This window comes from Topomyia yanbarensis, chromosome 3, assembly GCF_030247195.1.
Source record: "Topomyia yanbarensis strain Yona2022 chromosome 3, ASM3024719v1, whole genome shotgun sequence".
Classification (NCBI taxonomy): domain Eukaryota; kingdom Metazoa; phylum Arthropoda; class Insecta; order Diptera; family Culicidae; genus Topomyia; species Topomyia yanbarensis.
Window position 1 is genome coordinate 373975403 of NC_080672.1, and position 21879 is coordinate 373997281.

Below are 21879 nucleotides of genomic sequence, written 5' to 3' on the forward strand. Positions count from 1 at the left end.
TGACCTTCTGCAAGACCACATACCCGGAATACATGAAGATCGGTTTGCTTCGCGTTCCTACTCGCCCATATTTCCCAAACCCGATGCTCTGTTGCAGGTGCTTCAGCTACAGCCATAGACGCATTCGATGTCCTGGTCCTCAACGATGCCTTAACTGCTCGAAAGAACAACACGGCGACGAAAAATGTAAAGAAGCTGCGTACTGTCGGAATTGTGAAGGCGATCACAGTCCAACAAGTCGTCAATGTCCGATCTACAAAAAAGAAGTGAAAGTCATCAAAATGAAAATTCGCGATAATCTTACATTTCCGGAAGCGCGCAAACGAGCTGAACAGCAAAATCAAGGAAGCTCCGCCCAGGCCGCAGCACAACCGAGCGAAATTCTTAATAAACTAAAAGAGCTGGAGCTGACAATGAAGAGGAAGGATGAGCAGATTGCAAAACTTCTGGCGGAGACCAAAAGAAAGGACGAAAAAATCGAACAAATGATAGCGTACATACACCAGATGGAACAACAGTCCGCTAGTCAAGAAAAACCACAGCAAAGTAAAGAACAAAAACCAACGAACCAGACAACTGGGCCAATAACAAGATCACCAGCGACTAACACGGACTCGAAGCGAGGAAAACCACAGAAACAACACACCCCGTTCAGCAAACCCACGACAACCCCAACGGATAACTTGAGCCCACCACCAAAAAGAACCACTACCACCAACGAAACTATGGATTATTCAGACGATGAAATTGAAATTACCGAGAAGCCTCTTAGCAGCCTCTTCGATAATTCTCATTTTCAACAACGTTTGGATACCAACGACAACCCACGCACGAATACTGACTACGAGAAGATCGGTTTGGAAGAGAGGAAAGTGTAGTACTCCTTCCAACGCAAGCACAGCAAGATGAAGGAACTATCCGGGCCGTCATACCCCAACCCGTTGATAGTGAATTCACCTCTGTGGCCGATAGGAACACCGATTACACCACTACAATTTGTAAACCAGCAGACCAAAAACCCACGATCGACGAACACAAGGAGATCAGCAGAACTACATAAAGTCTATTCCCAGTGCCGACCGCAGTCGGTGTTTTTGAACATGACATTGTAGTTTGTGCGACAGCGGTTGGCACTCTGGGGCTGGACCTTCCTCAGGTCAGTTCTAAAGGCGTCAATCATCTGGCAGATACTGCTGTCCTTAACATTTTTACAGGTTTGACTGGTAACGAAGTACATATTCATGCTTCGCCTCCTCCTCTGACTTCACCAGGAGAAGGTCCATCGAGAGACCCGTATCGAGACGTCGCCATCACCAACACAACTAGAGCTATGAAACAACAAACAACGAGAACTACACAAAGTTTTTCCCCAGTGCCGGTCGCTGTCGGTAGTTCTGGAAGTAATCGTGTAATAGTCTCGACAGCGGCTGGCGCTGTGGGGCTAGACGTCCCACAGGTCAGTCCTATTCTACCTCGCTTACGAACGGATTCTGTTGCGGTTTATCCCGTTACAGATGTAACCAAAACGCATCGAACGAGTAACCGGTTTGGGGAAGAAGAGAAGAAAGTAGCTTCCCCACTTCATGATGAAAGGATCGACCGGGGGGAAGAGGACTGTCCCTACCTCCCGGATATACGGTCCTCGCAATTCTTCTCCTGGCTTTCCGCCGGTGAGGGATCATCACGCACCAATACCGAACCACCAACGCGCCGAATATCGACCACATCATCGTCAACACAGTCGATCACAACTGGTCGTTCCAACGGATGTTTCGCACTGCAATGGAACCTGCGCGATCTAAGAGCGAACATCAGCGAGCTGAAGCTGATTATCTCCGAGCACGAATCTTGCGTAATAGCGCTGCAAGAAACGAAAGTCAACCAAAGCGTGGTGGAATCTAGTTTTGTCGGCAGGAACTATACGCTGCTACTGAAATCATAGCCTCAACACTATTGGCAACATGGTGTAGGACTTCTGATCCGAGAGGGTACCCTTTGAGCGCGTGCAACTGAACACTAGCTTACAGGTCGTCGCCGGACGTATCTTCCTGCCAGTACAGGCAACAGTTGTGTCTATCTACATCCCACCTTCCACTCAGCAATACCAGACAGCATTGAGCAACCTGCTCGATGAACTGGAAGGTCCAGTAGTGTTCCTTGGAGACTTTAATGCACATCACATCGCTTGGGGATCTACGACATCGAACGCGCTTGGTCGCTTCATCGCCGAAACTACTTTGAGTAGAAAGCTCGTGATTTTGAACGACTATTCTCCAACTCGCTTCGACCTCGCAACGGGCAATACTTCAGCTATTGATATTTCCTTCTGCTTGGAAAACCTGGCTCGAAAGTACACCTGGCGAAACCTTCCGGACACACAAAACAGCGATCACATCCCGATCATGATCTCCATCCCTAGTTGGTCGAATGTACAAAAAACTCGACAAAAATGGCTCTATGATCAAGTAGACTGGCGCATCACGGCTGAGTCCATCAACGCTACAGATAAGTGGGACGTTGATAAGTTCGCGGACGGATACAATCGTGGCGGCCGCAATCAAATGCATACCACGAAGTAGTGGCCGAACTGGACCAAAAGCTGTACCATGGTGGTGCCCTGAAGTGAAGGAAGCTGTTAGGCAGCGTAGAAAGCATCTCCGTGCCCTTCGACGTCTGGATATATCGGTTCCAGACAGGCCAACAGTGCTCAGACGATTCCAGGAATCACGAACAGCAGCAGCACGAAAAGCGGTTAAGCTAGCGAAACAACAATCATGGGAGGATTTCGTGGCTAAGGTTTGACCGAGTAGCACAACAACTGACCTGTGGCGTACAGTGAATACTTTACGTGGTAACCGGCAGCGAAGCACTGTAGCTTTCAAGCGATAGGACGACTTTACGAACAACCCCGAAGAAGTAGCGGAAGAGCTAGCCAAACACTACAGTGAAAGATCGGCGACAGCGAGCTACTCTGCATCATTTCAAGCGACGAAGGCGCGTAAATTACTCGCCCGATAGCAATGATGTGTACAACACTGACCTTACCCTGAATGAACTGATGTGGACAAAGGGCGAAGTGCCTCGACAGGACCTGACATGATAGGCTATCCGCTTCTTCGCCGACTCCCGTTATCCGTGAAGGTAACACTTCTCGAGATCTTCAACGCTGTTTGGCGCAGCGTGGTTTTTCCCGCTAGCTGGCGAAACGCTATAGTTATCCCTATCAAAAAACCAAATTGCAACGACTCTGAACCTGCTGCTTTTCGCCCGATATCGCTCACTAGCTGTATGGCAAAGCTGTTCGAGCGTATCGTAAATCGCAGACTCATCACTGCACTGGAGTCTAGTGGGCGACTCGATAAACGGCAACATGCTTTTCGTTCAGGACGAGGCGTCGATACATACTTTGCAGAGCTAGCGAAATCGCTCCCAATAACCGCTGAGCACAGTCTCATAGCGTCGCTGGACCTTCCCAAGGCAAACGATACAATATAGCGGCATAGTATACTTCGCACACTAAAGTCTTGGAGAATACGAGGTCGAATGATCAACATGCTGCAAAGCTTTCTCTCCGAAAGAAAGAACCAGGTTTGCATAGGAAATCAGCTGTCAGAAATATATGAACTGGAAAATGGAGTACCACAAGGCTCCGTTTTATCAGTGACACTGTTCCTCGTCGCGATGCAACCGATCTTCAAAGTAATCCCAGCTGGCGTGGAAATACTTTTGTATGCGGACGACATACTCCTTGTGGTGCGAGGTCACCAAACAGAAGGTCTACATCGAAAACTGCAGGTCGCGGTTAAGGCTGTCGAAAAACGGACGAAGAATGTTGGCCTTGCGATTTCTGCTACAAAGTCGAACATCTTTTACTTCAGTCCCAACGCACGCCGAGACCCAGTGCGTAACATCACCATCGACCGTGTAGTTATCCCGAAAACAAACCAATTGAGGATCCTCGGTGTAACGTTGGACCAAATTTTGAATTTTAAAGCGCATTGCAAGATGGTGAAGAAGTCCTGCGAATCCAGACTTCGGATGCTTAAAATGATAGGTGCCAAACTTCCGCGTGGTAAACGATCGAAATTACCTCAAGTGGGATCGGTGATGATCACTTCGAAGCTAATTTATGGGATTGGCCTAGTGAGCAGAGGAGGCCAAACATCGCTGCAGACAGTCGCACCTGCTTACAACAAATTGGTTCGTTTCGCTTCTGGTGCATTTGTTACCAGCCCAATCCCTTCGATTATGGCCGAAGCAGGCACACTTCCCTTCGAACTACTAGCGGTACAGTCGATTGTGCGGATTACTTCACGAGTGCTGGATAAAGACCGTAACAACAGTGACCTCCCACTGATCCGACGAGCGTCGGATCTTACGCAGCAATTCACCGGAGCAACGTTGCCCATAATAGGCACACTTTCCCGAAGAAGGGATCCAAAGTGGCACACAGCGAAACCGACGATTGTTTGAAATGTGAAGAAAGTTGTATGGGCCGGAGACCCACCCGGCAAAGTTTCCTTATAGTTCTTATAGTACATTTTTGGTGTAGATCCGGTCAGATCGGCATTTCTGCCTTAAGTCAAAAATGCGTGCCCTCCTCAACCCAAATTTTAAACTAGACGAATTAGCGCATGGGCGCCATTTAAACACCTTTTTCAATATAAAGAATGTCATTTGGTATTATTTGGAATCATTATTATTATCATTGGTTCTTTCATTCTTATGTTTCCGTTTCCTTAATTTACCTTTACGCTAATATTTACCGCCTATTTTTATTCATCATTCCTTGTTCTTTTGAGAGTATGGATGCTATTTTAGATTTCACCTTCTTTCTCTGTAAGCTACGAATGGATTAGCACATTTGATATTACCTTAATCCCCGGTTATGTCGGCGTTCTCTGCCTGTCATGGGTCAGTTGGTACTTTCCCTTCGTTCTTTCTTCTTTCTTAGTCCTTTTTTGTTAGTAAGCTCATTGTGTCCACAATTTCATGGGTTATTTTTTCTTATCTTTTGTACTCTACCCTTTTTTTGTTTGTTTCAGTACATTCAGGAGTCTCCGGCGTTAGTGCACTTGTATATTTCTTTTCCTTTGTTTTTGATTATATTAATGTGTGCATATATGTATGTGTTTCTTAGTTTCATTGAATGTTTCCGAATCTCCCAGGATAAAAGAGATATCAGCAGATCTTTCTTACTTAGCCTTCCGGTGGGTGCGTTGAGTTGTACGACATTAACAAGCAGTAAATATTAGATATTTTTAGAGCTTATTTCTCAGCATTGTGGAATCGAGGAATCGAATGTTGCTTGATGTGCCAGTATTATGTGTACATATGGTTGTAGATTCTCGATCAGCGATATACTGAGAGCTATCATCTTTTTGTTCACTCTTGATAATCCTATGCATGAGTTTTTGCACATCATCAAGCTTTAGTAAATTTTGTCCGCTTCTCCAGAGAAGAAAAAAAATAACTAAAACGATACAGAAAGGAAAAAGGTGAGTGTTACGAATAAATAAATTTATGTTGGCCACTCAGAATGGTTCAACGGGCATGAAACAGGAACATGGTTAATCATATTTTGTGATAAATACACTGCGTTTAAATATATTATATTATAGTTTAGTGACCCAAATTGTTGGCAAATTGTAACTATGTAAACTGAACCGATTTTAATGACGTACATGTTTCCATTTCTAAGTCTTCGATTGATCCCTGACAGTAATTGCAATCGGCTCAGGCTCTTTTGTGCGTCATTGATTCACTGACTCACAATCGAATTGTGCCTCGACCAACCTGACACAACGCGCCCATTCCCCTTACTGAGCAAAAGGGCAGGGGAGACCCACCCGGCAAAGTTCGACCAATAGTCGAAGAACTGTTGAAAAACCGATTCCAACAATCGACTATATTATACACAGACGGCTCCAAATGTGATGATACAGTCCGGGCCGGACTCTATGATGTTGGTATAGCGGGAAAACAGAGCCTTCCGCAACACTGTAGCGTATTGTCTGCGGAAGCGTATGCAATTAAGATGGCTTTGTCAATACCAAACATTCAGAACGAACTGGTCATTCTTACAGACTCTGCGAGCTGCCTGTTGGCCTTAGAAGGCGGCAAATCGAAGCATCCGTGGATCCAAGAGGCTGAAGCATTAGCACAGAGCAAACCTGTTCGATTCGTCTGGATCCCAGGACATACTGGCATAACAGGTAACGACGAGGCAGATCGACTTGCGAACGAGGCAAGAGCACAGCTGGGCATTGATGTACCAATCCCAGCTGAAGATGCTTGGAGAGTAATAAAAACGCGATACGGTGACATTGGAACATGCAATGGTTTGGTACCCGAGAGGCAAAGCTGCGAGAAATCAAATGCGATACACAGCGATGGACGGATCGAAATAGTGCTGCCGACCAACGCATACTGACTTGGTTAAGAATTGGTCACACAATACTGACCCATACATTCCTTCTAAAGAGAGAAGCACCACCGAATTGTGAATGCTGTGGAGTAGTAGTAGATGTACGGCACGTGATATTATATTGCAGGAAATACACCAACAATAGATAACAACATGGTATGAGTACAACTGGTTTGAGAGATGCACTGAATGGCGAGGAGAGCAGCGAAGCGAAGATACTAAACTTTATACGACAGATCAAACTTGATGCACAAATTTGAACACTGAATTGATCGAAACGAATGATATGTAAACCATATACTACTTCCTTGACACGAATGCACCACCCAAAGGTGTAAAGTGTCATAAATAAACAAACAGTTAAACTAGCAACCATGAATGTAAACTGGTACCACGGAAGCTCCCATGAGCTTTGTATGGGCTTCCTCTTGTACTTCCCCTCTTAAAATCATCATGCCCGTTTAGCTGCAATTTTTGACACTTCACAACAACACACAAACATAGGGGCTATAGCTAGTTTAAGTGCGACTGAGCGGTAGCGAAGTCGGACAGCACGGTTGGAAAGCGATGTGGCGTAGCCACATTAGGCGGTGGCAAATATTTTTTAAATTAATTTAGTGTTGGAAGCGGCAATACTTCGCAAGGAAACCTGTAATCGCAACATGATTTTCTTGATTTTGTGATTTATATTCCGTTATACGTATTCGTTTCAGTGCAGTGTTTATGCCAAATAATCATTATGCCAAATGAACTTTATGCCAAATGACTTTTATGCCAAACGGCCATTATGCGAAGTGACCGTTATGCCAAACGACTTTATGCCAAATGACTTTTATGCCTAATGACCTTATGCCAAACGATCTTAGGCCAAATGACTGTGCCAAATGGGGCACAATCTCCTGCCGGATGCCTCACGCAGGAAGACCTGAGACGCATCTGATTCACATGACACAGTGGGAAGTCTATTCGGACGAAATGACCATGCTGCATGATTATGAACAACCGTCACCTGAACGCAAGCAGCCACTGGAAAAGAATAATAGGTACGTTATACAGACTTATTCCTATTCTGGACGATGACGGCATCCTCCGAGTTGACAGTCGCTTCAATACTGGCAAGAATATAGCGATGGGGACGAAATTCTCGATTATTCTGCCGAAAAAGCATCCGCTTGCACACTTGATCGTCGCCCCTTTATCATCAATATCGACATGTCAACTGCTAAACCGTTGTCAACGCGGTACGACGGCTGGACAATATCCCTGCACAATATGACAGCTTCGTCTATTGGTCAAGAGAGTTACTCAAAGTTTACAGGAATAAAAGATTGCAAAATCTAGGCCAAGAATACCGCGAATGGCTTCCCTCCCGAACGCACGTCTTGCTTCGAACACTCGACCCCTCTCTTGCGTAGGGGTCCACCTGTTCGGTCCGTTGCTAGTGAAAATAGCAAGAAACAACGCAAAACGGTGGGTGGCACTATATACCTACTTAACGACAAGAGCCGTATAAGTGGAGCCTGTATATAGTCTCTCAACTGAGGAGTTCGTGATGAGCCTGCGTCGATTGGTGGCTCGTCGCAGAAGCCCTGTAGAGGTACATTCGGATAATGGGATGAACTTCTAAGGAGCGGACCGATTGCTGCAAGAACAGATTCAGAAAACGCCGAAGGCCATCTTCCACCAATAAAACAACCATATGGGACACCCAGATGGTGCTAGTTACTGACGAGATGAATTCGAAACACAAAAAATACAAAACTTAATTAAAATTAGGTCTTGTGCCCTTAACGCGCAAAACGGTTTAGTCCAATTTTTATTGCATAACAACCATATGGGTGTTCAATCCTCCGGGCGCTTCTCGCATGGAATGTGCGTTAGGAACGTTTGGTGCGATCGATCAAGGTAGCACTGGCGGCGATCAACTCGTCGGGACGAAACTTGGACGACGAAGGACTCCTCTCACTTATAGCCGAGACAGAAGGCATCGTCAATTGGCGTCGGCTGACGTACATGCCACTGGACTCTGAAGAACAGGAGACGATCACTCCCTACCACTTTCTGCTAGGCAGCTCTAATGTTGTTCAACAATCGGCAGTTGCCGCAACGGATGGAAGTATCAGTCTTGCGTAACTCGTGGAAACAAATATAATATCAATTGAACATCTTCTGGCACGCGAGTATCTGCCAACGCTCACTCGTCGTACGAAATGGTTCCGTGATGTCAAAGCGATCGAATATGGCGGACTTGGTCTTAGTTGACGATGGGGTAAAACGGAACGGATGGGTCAGAGGTCGGGTGCAAGACGTTCAGACTGGGAAGGATGAGCGGATCATCTCACCGCAGACTCCAACCAGGGCGCCCTGAGACTTTTTGTCTGGTATATATAAGTTCTGTATCGTAGAGTTGGAGCTCCCGGGCAAATACGGTTTACGGATCGGGTGAGAGTGGAATTTTGCAGGTTGGCGCTTGAGACCACGTTAATAAATTTGTACGTACCAACACGTTGACTTAATCGCCGGGATAAGATTGCGAGAAATTGTGAATATATGCATGAATTATTGCGTCCGCGACAGGGTCTGTATTCTCGCAAAAAACTCATTCATTTGCGTGAGCATTTGTGTTTTACTATACTGAAAACTACGCAATAAAAATTTATTTTGCGAAAAACAGTGCAGTCAATCTTTAAAAACTATACGCATTACGAGAAGCTCTAGCTACGGCGCAGATTTTTCCAACCAATGTGGCACGATCGAATTTAATCCTCAGTGGATTTAGCTGTCATTATTGAGAATGCAAATCACATTCGTCCGAAGAAGCAATCCGTCGTGATGCGCGATGCTGATTATTTTTAAATGTTTTAGCGACACAGAGTATGGTAGAATATTCATCCAATTTCCATATAATAATTCAACAATTAAAGAATATTTGCGTAATTTTTAATAAATAAACTAAACTACTTAAAATCAAGCGACTGTTCCGGAGGTGCTCCAAAAAACTTGTTTTGCGATGTACATCATAACTCAAAATCTATTAGTTCAATCGATTAGCACTATACTTGTCCACAATACAGTGCAAAACGATTGTACTAATAGTTTTGGGGAGCTTAAAACCCTTATATCCTATGCATTGTAATTAATTGGTAAGACTTGCGTCTGCTACCTGTTATCTTAGCCTTTGTCGAACAAACAGTATTAAAAAGTAACAATCAATATCAACACTTACTCTATTGTTCCGTCCGCAAATCGTGAAGCTGGCTCTGCTGGCTCAGCCGGGCAGTAGTGACTAGTCCGGTCCGCTTCCTTTCCTGTTGGCCAGGCAGGCTGTTGTGTCCTGATGATGGTGGTGGTGGTAGTAGTAGTTTCTTGTTTCCGTCTTTATTTTTTTTTTGTTAAATCTTGGTTCCAAAGAGATGTCGTAAATGCGTGCTGAGTTGTTTTGTTATAACTTCTGTTCCTCAATACTTTTTTTCTTTTTATAAACACTGCTTTTTGTTTTGTTTGGTTCTCAAACAAAAAATGAAAAGAAACAAACTTGGAGATCACAATTGCATTACGATTTTTTTTTCTTTAAGGCTTTTTTCTCGATAACACTAATATTAATGTCGCGATTTCTTGGTTTCGGTGAAAGATTTGAATTGTTTTGAGTATTTTTTCCGTTGTTTATGATTTGCGAAGAAACAATATTGATGAGTAGTGTTTGATTTTCTGTTTGGTTGCTTTTGTAGGTGTAGATTCGATTATACTGCTTTTTAGTCTAAAATAGCGGTTTTTAGTTACACAAGCTGTAAAGAGAAAGGAGAAAGAACTGACGGGTAAAATATTGATCGATAAAAAATATCCCGGTCGTCTACAGCAAATTCTATACTTTGCTTCTCCGGACGAGCCCCAATTTTCCAAAATTTATGCCGAACATGTTTTATTAATTTCACCCGTAAAATAATGTGGTGACATACAGAGTCATAAGCAATCAAGGCAGATTCCTGTAACAAGTCCGAGACGGGTTGAAAAAAAATGGGAGCAACTTTTCCACTCGAAAAATACGCTTAAAAAAACATTGCTACCTACAATCTAATATGTAGATTCAATGCACGGGTAACCAAGCTACATTTTACAACAATTTTGAACGAAAAATTTGCTCAATATCAGCTAGAATTTCTTACAAAAAAAAACTTACCACGACCAAGCACACACTAACGACACAGTCAGCCATGTCATTAAATTATTTTTTATTATTCGTAATGTCGACTCTAATAGATCGACTTCGGAAAAAAATCGACAAATTTTCGTGAAAATTTGACAGATTCCAAACTGTCAGACCGGTCAGACCATCGCAATTTTGCTGCAAGGGTGGATAGGGGTGCCAACTGCTGCAATCAATAAGGTGAGCAAATTACTTTGAGATCTATATGGTCCAGATTTTAGAGTTAATTATTCAAACAATTAGAAAATAAGAAATAATAGCAATGCTATGTTGATGCTTTAATAACTTTTGAAATCGTTTCCTTAACCGGAGAAAAAATGGTGATATTAATACGTAGTGGTGACCGAGGCAAGTTGATACGGAATTCGTCTAGCGAAAACGAACTCTTGTCTTTTGGCTCGGGAGCCAAACGCCTTGCATTATGCAATATTAATTCTCATAAGGGAAAATTGGATTGGACGAAAGTTCGTTTTCGCTTTCTCGTCAGCAAACCTGAGCCTCTGTGCTTGCTTCCCGGGACATCACTCGGGACAAATCAGTTGCTTTGAACGTTCACATGTGTCGTGTGAACTGCGTGGAATTTTTTTTTGTGTATAACTAGTGCTAATTTGGGTTCTAGTTTAGATACATCGTCTAACTAGACACCCAGATGGTGCTAGTTACTGACGAGATGAATTCGAAACACAAAAAATGAAACTTAATTTAAGGTAGGTTTTGTGCCCTTAACGCGCAAAGTGGTTTAATCCAAATTTCCCTTATGGGAATTAATATTGCATAAAGTTTTCAACTTGTGTAAGAAATTAAACTGCTTTGAAATGACAACAGCAACTAGCAACTTGCCACTGGTCGGCGCTTCGCTATACGAGACTTGTATTCAAACTTGGATACAATGGTGACTCACGCTTGCAAACCTGTATGCGGTAGTGATTTTCAACGTATTTTCATTTAAATATTTACACAGGTTTTTCGGGAAAGTTTGTTCTAGCTTATATGTCTGTTGTCTGTGACCACAGTGTTTTATTCTCAAATAATACTCGAACTATTCGGGTAATAATTCATTTATTCAACGATCTTAACTCGACTACGATCCCAATGAGACTGACTCAAACTGTATATATAAGCGCGAGATATTTTACAAGGTGATACATAGGGTGCCATCTTGTATGAGTATAACAGGGTGTTACTTAATAATGCAACATCCTCTCCACTTTAAAAAGAAAACTATTCAAAAGTTACACCGAAATCTTTAAGTCTATCTGGAATACGAATTTGTCTCTTAGGTCTAAAATTTGTAGTAGTAGATGACGCTGCGACTCTCTTCTGTGATGGACTCTTATTTGCAGGTGGGCTGACATGCGATACGGCTGGTACCGCAGGATTTCGACGATTCGTAATTTTCCCACACCAGCAAATCGCAAAGAAGTCCACCGATTCATTGGAATGGTTAATTACCTGAGTAGATTCATTAAAAATCTCAGCGCAAACTTGACGAATCTCCGAAAACTGATTGTGGACACGGTACCGTGGAAATGGACAGCAATTGAAGAGGAGGAATTTAACCGAGTAAAGTCGCTAGCGGCTGACAGTGGCACCCTAAGGTATTACAACGTCAATCAGCCCTTGACCATCGAGTGCGATGCAAGCTGCTTCGGTCTGGGGGTAGTCGTATTTCAATCGGATGGAATAATCGGGTATGCTTCGAGAACGCTGACACAGACTGAAAAAAATTACGCGCAAATTGAAAAGGAACTACTAGCGATACTTTTCGCTTGCGTTCGATTCGATCAACTAATTGTTGGAAATCCAAAGACCGTTGTTAAGACAGACCACAAACCACTCGTTAATCTGTTTAAAAAACCGCTTCTTTCAGCTCCACGCCGACTTCAGCATATGTTGCTCAATTTGCAAGGGTATTGTATGTGCATCGAGTACGTAACGGGAAAAGACAATGTTGTAGCCGACGCGCTATCTCGAGCCCCACTTGATGAGCAGATTCCTGGTGACCTTTTTAAGAAGCTTAATATATGCAAAGTTTCGAAGGAAATTGGAGAGCTTCAGTTGAGCAGATTCCTATGTGTTTCGGATAGTCGATTGAACGAGATAAAAATGGAGACGGAAAAAGATCAGTCGATGCAGCTGATCATCGGCTACACGCAGCAAGGCTGGCCATCGACAGCTGACCGAGTGCCAGATACAGTTAAAATTTACTACAACTACCGCAACGAACTCTCAACACAAGATAGGTTAGTCTTCCGAGGTGATCGTATTGTAGTGCCGCACCTTCTTCGACGAAAGCTGGTAGACAGTTGCCATGTAAGCCACAATGGAATAGAGTCGACTCTGAAGTTAGCTAGGGCCAATCTCTTTTGGCCAGGAATGACTTCTCAAATCAAGGATGTTGTAAAAGAGAGTAAAACATGCTCCAAGTATGCAGCCTCGCAGCCAAATCCACCCATGATGAGCCACTGCATTCCCGTCTATCCTTTCCAACTTGTTTCGATGGATGTCTTCCAGGCTGAGTATCACAGCGTAACACGAAAGTTTTTGGTGACGGTTGACCACTACTCGGATTACTTTGAGATTGATATTTTAAAAGATTTGACTCCCGAATCCGTCATCGACATATGTAAAATAAATTTTGCTCGTCATGGAAAGCCACAGAGGGTGATCACCGACAACGCTACTAATTTTTGCAATGCAAAAATGGTTCGATTCGCGAGCGACTGGGATTTTGAGTTGGTCACGTCAGCGCCTCACCATCAACAGGCGAACGGGAAATCGGAGGCATCTGTAAAAATTGCAAAAAGATTAATTAAGAAATCGGAGGAAACAGGTACTGATTTTTGTTACGCTTTACTACATTGGCGAAACATTCCCAATAAGATCGGTTCCAGTCCTGCAGCTCGACTTTTCTCACGTTCGACGCGATGTGGTGTGCCAACATCTGCAGCCAATCTCTTCCCAAGAGTGATTGAAGGAGTGCCTGCGGATATTGAGAAGAATCGCAAATCTTTCAAAAAGAATTACGATAAAAACACTCGCCAACTACCAGAGCTTCAAACCGGCTCACCTGTGTACGTACAGTTGCATCCAGATACTTCTAAACTGTGGAGTGCTGGAACGATTGCAGACCGCCTTAGTGAACGCTCCTACCGCGTAAACGTTGATGGGTCGCAGTTTGGTGCATTTGAAGCCACGTAAGGAACCCAACATACTGCCTGACCGCCAACTGCCGTCTTCGGTTCCACAAAATTTTACAGTTGAACGCACAACTCTACCAACTGCTACCTCTGGAGATGAAAACTTGAATAACTGTCAGCACGAAAATGTAACTAACCCAAAGCCTGCTGGATGCACCAGAAATTTTACTTTCGTCTGCTTTAATGCCCTGATCTGTCAACACGTGCCCGTAGAATTTGACAGACGTCTGGCATAGCTTTAATTTAGTTTTATTCAGTTTTACATTGTACTCTTCCAGACGTGCTAACAACTTCTCCAAACACTGGTTGTGATCGAGCAGCGCTGCTTCAAAATTGTCACCGACTCCGTATACTAGTAAATCATCTGCAATACACTCGACGCCTTTAAGACCTTGGATGACTTCCTGCAATTTCATTTGAAATATTTCTAGAGCAGGAGCGATACCAAATGGTAAACGGGACCAACGGTAGCGTCCAAAGGGTGTCCAGAATGTAGTAAGCTTGCTGCTCGGCTCATCAAGAACGACATGCCAAAATCCTTTTTTAGCATCCACCGTTGAAAATATTTTGGCACGACCCAACTCAGGGAGGATCTCGTCCAATGTGACGAACTGCAAATTCGGTCTTCGCAAAGCTTTATTAAGCGGAATTGGGTCTAAACAGATTCTGATACTAGGCGAATCTGTACTGCCACGTTGAACTATTACTATGTTACTCACCCAGTCGGTATGTTTGGGTTCCTTTACGATCATTCCCTCACTCTCCAGAGTTTCCAATTCCTTCCTTAGCCTGTCTCGCATTGCAATCGGTACTCGTCGAGGAGGCTGTATAGTTGGAGAAATACTGTGATCGACATCCAAGGAAACCGTTCCGGGCAATTTTCCATATCCGATAAAGATGTTCGCGTGAGCATCCAAAATTCTTTGGGCTTCGATACGGTACACGTTCAGAAGCTTCTGTGCTGACTCGGATGACTTCGTCTGTCCGAATGAAACCGTCTTGCAAAACTTTACAAAACCGAGGATACGACAAACTTTTGCTGATAGCAAGGGGCAGTGATCGCCTTCCACCACTTGTAGTACAAGCGAATAATTTCGATCCTTGTGACGACACGGAATTTTCACTTCTCCAATAACTTTAACCCTTTCATGCCCAACTTTTTTCTCGTGCATGTAGGGTTTCAAAACTATTTTTCTTTAAAAACGGTGGGGTCAAGAAACACGAAAAGCCTTTTTTCTTAAAGATAGATGCTTATGTCGCAGTGCTAGAAGCTGCTCAGTTTTTACCTTCCAATGCTCAATACAATTCTCCTAGAATATTTATAATAGTCCAATGGCGTGGAAAATGTAGCCAAAGACAATCTAAATTGATAAATTTTATCAATTTTCAATGATATTGCAACTTCACGAAGATATATGAATAATTCATTTTCCGTCGTCAACGTAAACTGTTCCTGGCAGCACTGCTCCATCGAAATCCAATCAGACTAACTGCAAGAACTTGAGTTCTAGAGCTGGTCCTTGAAACTATTAATACTCAAATGAAAGACAATAGTCACATTTATTAGCCTTATTTGTTTTTGTGGGCAAATTTTGCCTTAATCAAAAGTTATAGCTGTTTAAAAAAGTTGTTGTCCACAAACAACATGGGCATGAATGGGTTAATCGGGTTTCCTCCAAAACTTTGTAGGCGAAGTTTAGATGAAAGCAACGGTGGATTCACGTGGTCATAAAGCTTGGCTAAACACCCACTACCAATCAAGCTGGCGTTAGCACCAGTGTCTAATTCACACTTCACTGACTTCCAACCACTCGGGAATTTTAAATCGAGCTTTGCTAGAACACTTCCACCTTTTGCAGTATTATCGTAAATCTTCCCGATTTCGTATTCGTCCTCAGATGATGTATCGTTATGCGTAGATGAGTCTTCCGATTCGCTGGTCTCTTCAGTAACCTCCTTCACTCGCTTTGATTGTTTCTTCTTTGACTTCGGATGTCGTTTGTGGCAAACTTTCTCAAAATGGTTCTTGCCTTTACAGCGGTGACACCGCTTACCAAGTGCTGGGCACGAACCCTTTGAAAATTCATGGTGATCGCCGCAAAACTGGGCCCATATTATTGGCTCGAATCAAAACTCGTCGAAATGTCAATTGACGATAGGTTCATCCGGAGTGTTCATTTGTGTTTACCTTTTGCTAGCGTTGCCAATTTTATTTTGTGTCCAGCACCCAATGTGGCTACGCCACATCGCTTTTGCGCGTGCTGTCCGACTTCGCTACCGCTCAGTCGGACTTAAACTAGGGATAGCCCCTATGTTTGAGAAAGCCGGGCAAACGAGTGGATCACAGGTTCGCTTGCTTCCGACGGCGGGTCGGTGGCCACCTCGCCCGGACCTCGGTTATGCGGCTAAGCCGCATCGAAATGGTACCCCTTAAACATTCTAACTTGAATCGGTTGTGTCACCGGAGCCGGAATACGAATTAGATCCAGCCAGTATTTCGGCTGAGTTAAACTGGAAAGTTTAGTAAAATTTAATCTGGAAATAATTTTTTTTTGGCAACGCTCCAGCACCCCGTTGATTTCACCACCTGGGCGCCAGGTTGACGATATGAAATGAACTTTGTTTACTTTCGACAAGTTTTGATTCGAGCCAACAACATCTAGCCCGCAAAACTTGCAACGGGGGGTATTTTGTTTCGCGTTGACTTTTTTAACTTCCGAACCCGAAGGGATTGCCAACTCTAGTGAACGTTTTGCTGCAATTTCCTCAGCTCGGCACATGTCGACTGCTTTCGTTAGCGTTATGTCAGTGACAGTTAGCATCTTGGTACGCAGGTGTGACCACTTGTTAGCCGTGACAACCTTGTACGTAACCAATTCCGTTTCTAATATTCCAAGTTTTGCCGTTTTAGCCAGTACCTTCAAGCGAGTGGCGTAATCGTCGATGGTTTCTCCGGAAAACTGGGATGCCGAGAAAAAATCCAAACGATCGACGATAATATTGCGTTTTGCTGTAACCTTCTCTCGTATTGCCAGTAAAGCTGCTTGTACGGCTGGGCTTCAGTCAGCTCAAAATTAAAATATTTTCTTCGAGCTGGTTCGCCTATTACTGATAGCAAAAAACTCACTTTTTGAGAATTTTCCACATCTGCCCAACGATCCATTCCAACAGCTTTCGAGTAGTTCATCCAATTTTTTCGAAAAACTCGAAATTCTGTTCCATGTCACCTTCTAGTACCAAAGGTGATGGCTGCGGAACAGCCACATTTGGCCCCATTGCCATTTGTGCTATCTGATTTTGAGGTGAGGCAAATTTGGTTAAAAGCTGACCAAACATTTGTGTCTGGTGCTCCAAAAATCTAGCGAATTGCTCAGGATCCATATTGATGAGAATCGAAAATCTTTAATTTTTTCACTCCGCAAAAAATATGGCCGCCGATATTGTGCGACTTGCGTGAACACGTTCAATCAATTCGTGTTTTATTTTGTTCTTTTTTTTTCTGCACTTTTCCCGTGATTTCGATGAAACCAAGAAAACGCACTTAGAAGCTCACATCAGCTTCTGACACCATGTTTTATTCTCAAATAATACTCGAACTATTCGGGTAATAATTCATTTATTCAACGATCTTAACTCGACTACGATCCCAATGAGACTGACTCAAACTGTATATATAAGCGCGAGATATTTTACAAGGTGATACATAGGGTGCCATCTTGTATGAGTATAACAGGGTGTTACTTAATAATGCAACACACAGTAACTTTACTAAACATTGGAGTGTAACACCATTTTCATTTCTTTTTTTCGTGTGAACTAGTTTTTTGAAAACACAAAAATTGTTTTCAATACACGGTTCATTGATTAATTCGTGACCTCAATTTTTTTCGCAAAGAATTGTTGTGCAGAATAATCTTGACTATTCGCGACACTGGTACACTTAAGTCCCAGTCACCGTGGCAAGCAGAAAGTTTGCAAAAGTTGAGCAAAGCGAAATTGATGCTGGTAGAGTTTCTGCGAGCATTTTGCGCGATTTGTGCGAGAATTCAGGAAAATAATTCGCTCAAATGCAACAACCGTTTCTGACAGAAGCGGTTAAACCAACCGATGCTGCTCACTTTTATCCAGAATCTAGCCGGGAATGTATGGCGAAGATCTCTGTACGCTTCGTGCCACATCTTTGTCAGATGTTTTGCTCGATTCGTGCTAAATTCTACCAGGTAGGAATTGCCAGGATCTTTGCACAGTTTATGTCCGAGTTAAGCCAGGGTTTTGCTCGGTTCCTGTCAAAATTTGCCAGAAAACGCGAGCGAAACCGAGCTCGCCCTAGCTCAACTAACCCGACAGGATACGCGCAAAAATCTGACAGGGCTGCCAAACCAAGACTTACAGAAATCTAGCAGAGCGGTCTCTGCCAGAAAATTTACTGGGAGTGGCGATGCATCCCGGTCAAACCATTCGGAATTTGATTCGGAATCCTGAATGGAGTCATTATGGATTCCAAATCAAATGCAACAACCGATTCTGAGTCGGAATCGGTTGTTGCATTTGATTTGGAATCCATAATGACTCCATTCAGAAATCCGAACCGGTTCCGGAATGAGTTTAACTGGGATAGGGTGAGATTTCTGGTATCATATTGTGCCTTGCAGGATAATCACTCGATATGCGATTATATGAAAGCTCAATTCAGGCGCGTGACAGCCGCTTATACAAATTCATAGGAAGCTTTTGCCTTGGAGCTTTCGAAAAGCACACAGGAGGCAGAAAAATAAACAAACAAAGCAAGAGAATACCCTCTACATTTATTTGTAATAGAGACTGCTTATCACTCCTATAGTTCGTTTATGTTCGACTGTCTCATTGGTTAGTGACTCTACTGAAAATGGCTTGCGGAGCAACTGCGGCTATATTTGATGCGCCTTTCGGACGCACGCAATGTGAGATTTTATTATAAGCGCGACAATAATTTAATCGTCGTGTGGTCGAGACCAACTCAGGAAAGATTTTCAGTGTCAGTTACACCAGCCCGATATCACAGACAAATAGACGTATCACGAGATGAATTTTCATCATAATTTTCGACACTTCGCTAGTCTGTGTACATATAAAGTGTTTGTAATTTTGACACAGAGCTAAATGCGTTACTTATAGCGTTTTTGCTTGACCCTAAAACTGAGTCAGGTTCTAACCCCAACCGCTGTCAGTTCATACATTTTGACTCAGTTTCACTTCAAGCAAAAACGACATTAGTTCCCGCACCAACCCGAAAATGTTACCGCCTTTTTATTCTCATGCAAACCAAAGCAAACAAAATGGACCGGAAATGTGAAATGCATTCTTGTCGAAGTGCCCAAGGCAGAGTTGTTCAAAATCATTTCATAGGTTATCACACGATGCCGATCGGTGAGTAAGAACATAATAGGATGTTACTAATTTAATTGATTCGGTGTATCGAATCTAACCGGAACTGATAGAGGGGGCAGGAGCTACGAAAACTAGAGATACGCTCAGCCCATTGTTCATCAGACATGTTCAGTGATCCGTTTCGACCCAACAGGAGGTAAAACATCAAGTCGTGGAATTATTATGAATGATATTAACTGTATATTTGAGTTTCGTCAGGATGCAGATCTGTGTACCAGCACATCGAGCTTACTTTGCACTAAATATAGAATCAAATCTCCCTTTGAAAGGAAATGTAGTGCCACGGAATCGTATGCCTTATCATCGTGGCGATTTTGTACTTACAAGAAGTAAAAGTAAACGCCAGCCTGGAAAATGAAACAATGTGATAAGTGTCCTTACACGATCATTAAAAGTGACATTTCTGAGCAGTAATGCCATTATTAACGCCTCGTGTTTTGGTAGCTGATGTCTGTAGTATTCTAAAAGAGCGGCGGTACAGAATACTAAATAGAAACAAAACACAATGAGACGATAACAGGAATTGATTTCCTCAAACAAAACAAAAACTATTTTACCGCTGCTTAATTTCCCAAATATAGAACAATAAATGATTATGATGGGAAATAAATATGCAGTCGTTACTCTGCATTCTTGAAATTTGCCCATTGCAACCATTATTCCATGGGAAGTCGTAGTATGCGACATCGACGTTTTTCCTATTTCGCTCTTTAAATTTGACAACTGTAAAAATAATCCCGCGTTCCATTTATTATCTTGCATTTGGTTAGCAGGGTGGGCACCTAGGGGCAGATCACTTGTGATGCATTTTAAAAAATCAGCTAAATTAAATGCATTTCTCTCCATCAAAATAGAAATTCGTAATGTATTCTGCGTTGCATGCAATGTATTTTGCGTTGCGTCTGTCTGACGTCTTACATCAAAACCCTACAAAAAATTAGCCCTACATTCAACAAAACGTATAACAAAGTGAATCAGCGTAGGACGTTTCTTAAACAAACTTTTCTGCAAGGGAGTGCAAAGTTGATGCAAAAATGGAAATTAAATGCATTTTTTCTAATTTGATGCAAATTTGTCATACATTTCTAGAGTGATCTGCCCCTAGGTGGGCACAAAGAGAATAGGGAAAGAGACGAATAGTGTTAAGCCAAAAATACCTAATTGAGCAGACCAATCGTGCAATGTAAATAAACATTACTCATGCCTGAGTTGGAGGAGATAAGTATTGTAAATCTATCAAAAAAGAAATTTGAATTTTCGTCAGAATTTAGTGCAATCGTGATTGTAAGGTGCATTCTAGAGTCTATGTATGAGTAAAAACAAGCTTTAGAATTATTTCATCTCTTTGTTTCAAAATGCACATCGTTTGATAAACAAATCCAACGATCGACAAAAGGTTTGTTTTCAAAATATAATAGGAGTCATTTAAAGTGCTGCCTTTGGAAACGGTTGCCAAATTCTAGTGTTGAAATCATCGTAAAGGGAGTGTTGCCGTTTTGACTGATTTTCACTTTGCGTCTCTTTCACTATTCTCTTTGGGTGGGCACTGCTAGAGTTTCGCTTGAAAAAAAAATAATTTGACATGGTTGCGAGAATCACATTTTGTGCAATGTGTTCAACAGATGTCGCTAGTATACCGTGGGCGAAGACTTTTTTAGAATTTTCTTCAAGTTCTTAGGTCTGTTTGTATGTGGCTGTGTGCTGAGAAGTCTGTTACAAAAGAAACCGAAAGTTTGGAAAAGGAATTGTACTGCCAAGAATTTTGTTAGTCACATAGGCGTCAGTATTCGTCACGCCGATATGCGCCGGCGCGCCGCCGCCGATCAAAAATACATCGGCGCACATGTGTAGTCGGGACTTCATCCGTGTGATGTCTAGGCTCATGTCCAATCATCAGAGGGTAATCATTGTGCTTGTGGAGAGGGTTACCACGACATTGAGAATATTGTTTGGTCGTGCACTGAATATCGTGAAGCCAGATCACAATTAGTAGATTCTTTATAAGTTCGAGGAAGACCAATCCATGTTCCTGTTAGACATGCTGGCTTACCGCGATCCTCTATACATGGAACTTATCTATCATTTTCTAAAAACAGTGTCTGTCAAAATTTAATTAGATTCATCTCCTCATACTCTCATCCAAGGCTAATCAAAATCAAAATGTATATTAATACACTCGAAAACACAAGCTCATTATGAAATACAAGAATCTGAGAAAAAAGCAAATATTAAAGTGATTACAGTGTTAGTTTTAGACAAATTACTAGTATACTTAAAGTTAGTCTGAAGGATTTCTGTAACATGGCATGCAAAAAAAGAAACTTTGGCGTAAAAAGCTTTCGCAAATACCGTCTCAAATAAACGTATGAAAAAAAAAACTTAGTTACCGATTGCTCAGTTAAATAGTGCCCCAGTTGCCGAATTATTGCTGTTTCCACTAAATCGTACGCCGCCTTGAAATCAAAAAACAGACAATGCGTCCGCAAATTGTATTCCCGGAATGTATCCAGGATTGGTCGTAGGTTAAACACTTGCTCATTCGTTGATCATCTTTCTTGAAACCCACTTTAGTACTCGCAAACAAAAGATTCGGCCGACGGGTGCAGATTGCTAAACAGAAC

At 42.7% G+C, this 21879-nt stretch overlaps 2 protein-coding genes across 3 annotated transcripts in view; one reads left to right on the forward strand and one right to left on the reverse strand.

Moving 5' to 3' along the window:
• Positions 1–10655, reverse strand: part of LOC131688292 (cold shock domain-containing protein E1) — a 58657-nt gene extending 48002 nt beyond the window's left edge. For both annotated transcript variants that reach the window (XM_058972491.1, XM_058972490.1), the window contains exons 1-2: positions 10605–10655; positions 9654–10212 (exon numbers count right to left, since the gene is read on the reverse strand). The gene's annotated coding sequence lies outside the window, so the exon portion shown is untranslated. The remainder of the gene's footprint in view (positions 1–9653; positions 10213–10604) is intronic.
• On the forward strand, positions 7277–13832 carry LOC131688244 (uncharacterized protein K02A2.6-like). Its single transcript, XM_058972433.1, has 2 exons — positions 7277–7470; positions 12110–13832. Exons 1-2 carry the CDS (start codon positions 7277–7279, stop codon positions 13830–13832), a joined length of 1917 nt encoding a protein of 638 aa, XP_058828416.1.
• Positions 13833–21879: the final 8047 nt, after the last annotated feature.